A 6119-nucleotide genomic window follows, 5' to 3' on the forward strand; every position below is an offset into this window, starting at 1 on the left:
CAGGGAGCCCGGTCCCATTAGTCACAGCAGGGAGCTGGTTCTTTGTACCCATCACTTCTATGTGACTCACACTGCCGAGAGCGATGGCGGCCTATGTAACTGAGCGATCTAGTGCAGATCTATTACACATCATTCACTGCGTCTGCCTGTGTGATCAGGATATGAAATGAGCGCCAATTAGTAAACGGTTACTGATCGGTGGGTGTTTAGGGTATGTGCACACGTTGTGGATTTCCTGCGGATCCGCAGTGTTTTTTGCCGCGCAGAAACGCTGCAGATCCACAAGTGATTTACAGTACAATGTAAATCACTGAGAAAAAAAACGCTGTGCTAATGGTCTGGAAACGCTGTGGATTAAAATTAGCATGTCACTTCTTTTTTGCGGATCTGCAGCGTTTTTGTACCCATTCCAGTATAAGGCCATGTTCACACTTTGCGGCGTCCTCTGTGGGTTCTCCCGCTGCGGATTTGATAAATCTGCAGGGCAAAACCGCTGCGGTTATCCCTGCAGATTTATCGTGGTTTGTTTTGCGGTTTCCGCTGCGGGTTTACTCCTACTATTGATGCTGCATATGCAGCAATATGCAGTATCAATAGTAATGGTAAAAATAATAAAAATTGGTTATATACTCACCCTCTGACGTCCCGATCTCCTCGGCGCTGCACGCAGCGGTCCGGTTCCAAAGATGCTGTGCGAGAAGGACCTTCATGACGTCACGGTCATGTGACCGCGACGTCACCACAGGTCCTGCTCGCACAGCAACCCAGACCGGACGGCCGCGTGCAGCGCTGAGAGGTGAGTATAGCATCATTTTTTATTTTAATTCTTTTTTTTACACACAAATATGGTTCCCAGGGCCTGGAGGAGAGTCTCCTCTCCTCCACCCCGGGTACCATCTGCACATGATCCGCTTACTTCCCGCATCGTGGGCACAGCCCCATGAGGGAAGTAAGCGGATAAATGCATTCCTATGTGTGCAGAATCGCAGCGATTCTGCACAAAGAAGTGACATGCTGCAGAATGTAAACCGCTGCGTTTCTTCCCCTTTTTTACCCGCAGCATGTGCACAGCGGTTTGCAGTTTCCATAGGGTTTACATGTAAACGCAATGGAAACTGCTGCGGACCCGCAGCATCAAAATCGCCGCGGATCCGCGGTAAAACCAGCAAAGTGTGAACATGGCCTAAAAATCCACAGGGGTAAAAAATGCAAGAAAGCCGCAGTAAATCCGCACAAAAAAACGCATCAAATCCGCACCTGTGTTTTCTGCCAAGAGACGCAGAATCCGCACAAAAAATTCCTGAGGCTAATCCGCAACGTGTGCACATAGCCTCAGTGTCCCTGATCGGTCTGGGTCACCGCTGCATTAGTTTCTCCGTGCTGATACACATTGTGAACCCAAAATAACAAATCATATAAAGTCAGGCAGACTGGTATTTTCTTATTATGGGGCAGGACGTGTATCAGGCAGCCATTAGGTCACTGTACAGTGCTGCTGAGAAGATGCACATGACTGTTATTACTCCGCGCCTCAGCACGGCCCTACATGCACTACTTATCGGGAGTTCCGCTCCTCGCCAGCGGCACACGCCCACTTATTCCAGGAATGCGGCGGAGGAATACGCTTTACTAAACACAACCCTTCTGCGGAGGGATATGACATTTAGTACTGCGTCTCTATATAAACACAGCCTCGCGCTCCCGCCACGTCAGTCTGCAGGTGTAATGAAGGAGAAGACGTAGATCGAGCAGCGCTGAACTTTTATTCTTAAACTTCCTTGGATTCCTTAGGTGTAGCTAGTGAGGAGCCAGAGTCTGTTACACTCCAGCAGCGCGGAGCAGAGCCAGCAGCCATGGCTGTATAGCGGCAGCAGCGGCCAGCGGCACTCCCATCCCCAGGCCAGCGCAAGGCACAGCACCCAGCGGCGCTGTCAGCCCCCGGCATCTGCACCACCATGGCGTAAGTACACGGGTTGCGATGAGGCGGGTTTGTGCGGCGTGTAATGGCGGCGGTGTATGCACTCGGTACATGGCGCTCGTTACTAGACTCTGGGGACTTTAGTACTGGAAATTCCTTTTGGTCGCTGTGACTTGTTCCCCTGAGGTATCTGTACCCAGTCAGTCTGTGGTGGCAGCTGCTCGGCGGCTCCCTGCGGAGGCTGCGCCCCCGGGGAGGTGACATTACAGCAGATGGCAGATCACAGCCTAGTCTCCGCAGCTGACGTAAAATGGCGGCGGTGCGCTGATGGCGGAGCTGTGAAATGGCCGCCGTCCTCGTGCTGCGTGGGCGTGGCCGGGGACGTTACCATATATGGTCATGAGGAAGCAGCCTGTCGGCTCGGCGTAGGAGAGGAGATCGTGAGGACGGACGATAGATGATAAGGCTCTGTAGAGAGGAGATCGTCGGGACGGACAGCTGCTGTGGGGCCATTTATCTACAATTATGGTTTTCTCTTCTCCGCAGGCTTCCCCAGGTATCCCACAGCAGCATTGCTGTATACAAGAAAGAAAGCTCAAAATCCACTTTCTACCTGAAAGCTTTAATACCTGATAAAGATGAGCCTGTTGATCGAAGATATGTTGTTGGGGGACTTCTTGTCCCCCTTCAACCAGTCGTTTTTGGCGGCTGATGAGAGTTTGGGTCTCTTGGATGACTGCATCGAGGTGCCTGGGTACCTCCCGTCGCATGGGCTGTCCAGCGATAAGGCTAAGAATGGCGTCTCTGATCTGCTGCTCCTGGACGAATCTCTTGGCAGTTTACAGGGTAAGGAATGTGGTGATAACCAGCATCTCATTACAGTAATAATAATCTTTATTTTTATATAGCGCTAACATATTCCGCAGCGCTTTACAGGTTGCACACATTATCATCGCTGTCCCGATGGGGCTCACAATCTAAATTCCCTATCAGTATGTCTTTGGAATGTGGGAGGAAACCGGAGAACCCAGAGGAAACCCACGCAAACACGGAGAGAACATACAAACTCCTTGCAGATGTTGTCCAAGGTGGGATTAGAACCCAGGACTGCAGTGCTAACCACTGAGCCACCATGCTGCCCTATGGTACTAAGCCAAGAGCGCCACGTCCTGTATTGGGTGAAGACCCTCAGATGTGCGGACGTGGGGGTCTGACTTGGGCCAATCTGCCCGTGTGGCTCTGACTGATGTCCCCTCTGATACAATAGTCCTAATAATGGCCGGTCGCAGATCTGAGCCGCATCATGAGGGTTTACATGCACCATAGCCCTTAATTGTTGTGAAGCAGAACTTTTACTAGAACCTGAATTTACCATGAAAGGAATCTGGTTGCCTGACTTTATTCTCTGGCTCCACATTTGTAGCCAGTTATTTTCAAAAACACTCAAAGAATACAGTTTATATCTGGTCAGAGACCAGACTGTCATGGGTCGGCTCTTCTCAGCACCACCCCAGATATTTGACAGGTCGGTCTACCCCTATCAGAGCTGGATTGGCCTGGTTAGTCTCCAGCTTTGCTCCTTATTGGATCTTCAAAGTAGATTAAAAAAATAAATACAATAAATTTAAAGTGGCAGTGTTACACAAACATACCTGGCTACAATTGTCCATGGTGCTTACCATTTGGGTGGTATACATCTGTTGACTGGTTCTAGTTGAAATGTTTGTGTCCAAAGGCCACAAAAAAGTTTAAAGGTATACTTGCATGAATATATCGCCAGAACCAAGTTTTGAGAGATTCTGCTCCAAAACATAGGTGTAAACATGCTAACTTGCATTCAGTGTTTGGAACAAACTGGGCAGAATCTCATAATCTCAAAATTCTGTTGGGAGGATTTTTAAGTTCTAACGTGGCCATAAAGCATGTTTTGTGTTGCTACATGTTTACAAGATTGGAACCACCATCAGTACATGAATAAATCCCCAAGCCTGGTACAGCGATCAATTGCAATGTCACGTCAGCCCCATATTCAATTGTCACATGACTTCTGTCTTCAGCAATTTCCAACAGGGTGCCTTAAAATACGTCACTATATTGCCCCATAAATGTCTCCTATGCGCTGCCTCTGAATATATAATTGCCTGTGGTTCCTGCCCCACACTGCACCTTGGCACAATATTCCCCTCAAACACACCCCCTCAGTAAAATATCCCGCACTGCCTCTGAATAAAGTACCCACCACTGTCTAGCAAAACTGCCTTTTTTCAGAATTGTTGCCCCCATTATTTGTACTCAGTGTAATAAGCCCCTCATCAAGGCATTTGATGTTCGGTTCCCTCATGGAGCGCTTATCGTTGGCTGATCTGCCTCTTCAGTGAGGTGCTGGCCACAGTGTAATGACATCGGTGTGCTGGCCTTGTCACTCCACTGCATGTCGGGGCCTGGACTGACGAGCTCTACTGTAGTGTTCAGATGTATTCGAGTCTCCATACGTGAATATGTTTGAGTATATGGAGAAGGGATCGGCATCTCCTGTATAGCTCTGCGGGCCACATGTGCATGAATGATGTGTTATACGGTTGGCTAATAAGACTGGTTTCTTCTGTTTCCAGGGGACGCCTTCTCCGGCATGGATTGGATGGTGGAAAAAATGGACCTGAAGGAGTTCGATTTTGATTCCCTGCTTGGGATGGAAGGTTTGGATTCCACTGTCTCGCCTGATGATCTCATGGCCACGTTGGATGACTCGTGTGATCTCCTAGAGGACCCACCTCTCCCTGTGGTGCTAGGGCAATATGTGCGGTCACCAGACACAATCTCTATTGCAAAACCTTCACTGGAGGCAGATCAGGTGGCCCCTGTGATGAGTCCACAGTCACTACAGAGCCAAGTCTCCAGCCCAGACCATTCCTTTATCTTGGATTTAGGCAGCGAGGTCGATGTTGCTGAGGAGGATAAAATATCCTCAGCTTCATGTACCCTAGATGCTATAAAACATGAGAAAGAAGAGTCCTCAGATAATGACAGTGGCATATGTATGAGCCCATCATATCTGGGATCTCCTCAGCAAAGTCCCACATCTACAGAATACCCTAGTAGTGTCCAGTCTGCCCCCGAATCCCCAATCTCTGAGAGACCCAAACCCTATGATCTTCCCTCAAAGGATAGAGAAGTGTCAGCAAAGGTAAAAACTGTAGGGCAACCCAAAGTAGACAAGAAACAGAAGAAGATGGAGCAGAACAAAACAGCAGCCACTCGCTACCGTCAGAAGAAGAGAGCAGAGCAAGATGCGATTTCTGCAGAGTGTAGAGAACTGGAATCAAAGAATGACATCCTCAATGAGAAGGCCGAATCCATAGCAAAGGAGATCCAGTATCTGAAAGACCTGATCGAAGAAGTCCGCAAGGCCAAAAGCAAACGAGCAAAGAGCTCCTGAGTCAGGAGGAAGTTGGGAGCGTTGTGTATGTTGTATATAGCGGTTATGTGTTGTGCATGAATGTCTACTTAATAAATTATTTTGTAGTTAATGAGTGAGTGGTGTTGGCTATAATCTAATCCCCCACTCCCTCAACAAAACCCCAATGTCACCTCCATCTAGAATTGTCACCTGCCGACAGCACTGATAACGGAGAGAAGAGCTTGTGAAGTCACACCTGCACATTGCTGATTCTTACATTTAAGCGCCACTTCCCACCTTGTGGTTTCACTTTCCTCATGATTGACAGCTTTGGCTTCATACAGACAGAAGGGCGGCGTTAGATTGGAAACCAAGCAGGTGGGAGGGGGTATATAAATGTTTAGCCATGACAACACTGCACTGAGCGCCTGTACTTTGGCTTTGTTGTGAAGTAGTCCACATCTCCCCTCGGTACTAATGATGGGGAGCATAGCAGAAAGTGGGGTAAGTATCTTGGCGTTACACTGGTCTTTGGCTCTCAAAAAAATGTTATGTGCAATTTTCACAATGGCCATTGGTGCTTTTTTGCTGTACTTTCAGGATGAGTTTACAGCCGTTTTCCTTATCAGGCAGGATTACAATGATGAGTAATGTCTCTACACACAGCTGATTACACGGATCCACCAATCACAATAGGTATGACAGCGGACCCTATTCCCCTGAACAATCTGTTTTATTACATACTTTAATGCAACAGATTGAGTACATTTGACCACTGGTTTCTGAAACTACAAAGAATCTAAA

The 6119-nt window shown here is 48.2% G+C and overlaps 1 protein-coding gene across 1 annotated transcript; it reads left to right on the forward strand.

Moving 5' to 3' along the window:
- Positions 1 to 1587: 1587 nt before the first annotated feature.
- Positions 1588 to 5445, forward strand: ATF4 (activating transcription factor 4). Its single transcript, XM_077276063.1, has 3 exons — positions 1588 to 1960; positions 2465 to 2764; positions 4531 to 5445. Exons 2-3 carry the CDS (start codon positions 2557 to 2559, stop codon positions 5352 to 5354), a joined length of 1032 nt encoding a protein of 343 aa, XP_077132178.1. The 5' UTR covers positions 1588 to 1960; positions 2465 to 2556; the 3' UTR covers positions 5355 to 5445.
- Positions 5446 to 6119: the final 674 nt, after the last annotated feature.

The sequence above is a fragment of the Ranitomeya variabilis genome, chromosome 8 (assembly GCF_051348905.1).
Source record: "Ranitomeya variabilis isolate aRanVar5 chromosome 8, aRanVar5.hap1, whole genome shotgun sequence".
Taxonomy (NCBI): domain Eukaryota; kingdom Metazoa; phylum Chordata; class Amphibia; order Anura; family Dendrobatidae; genus Ranitomeya; species Ranitomeya variabilis.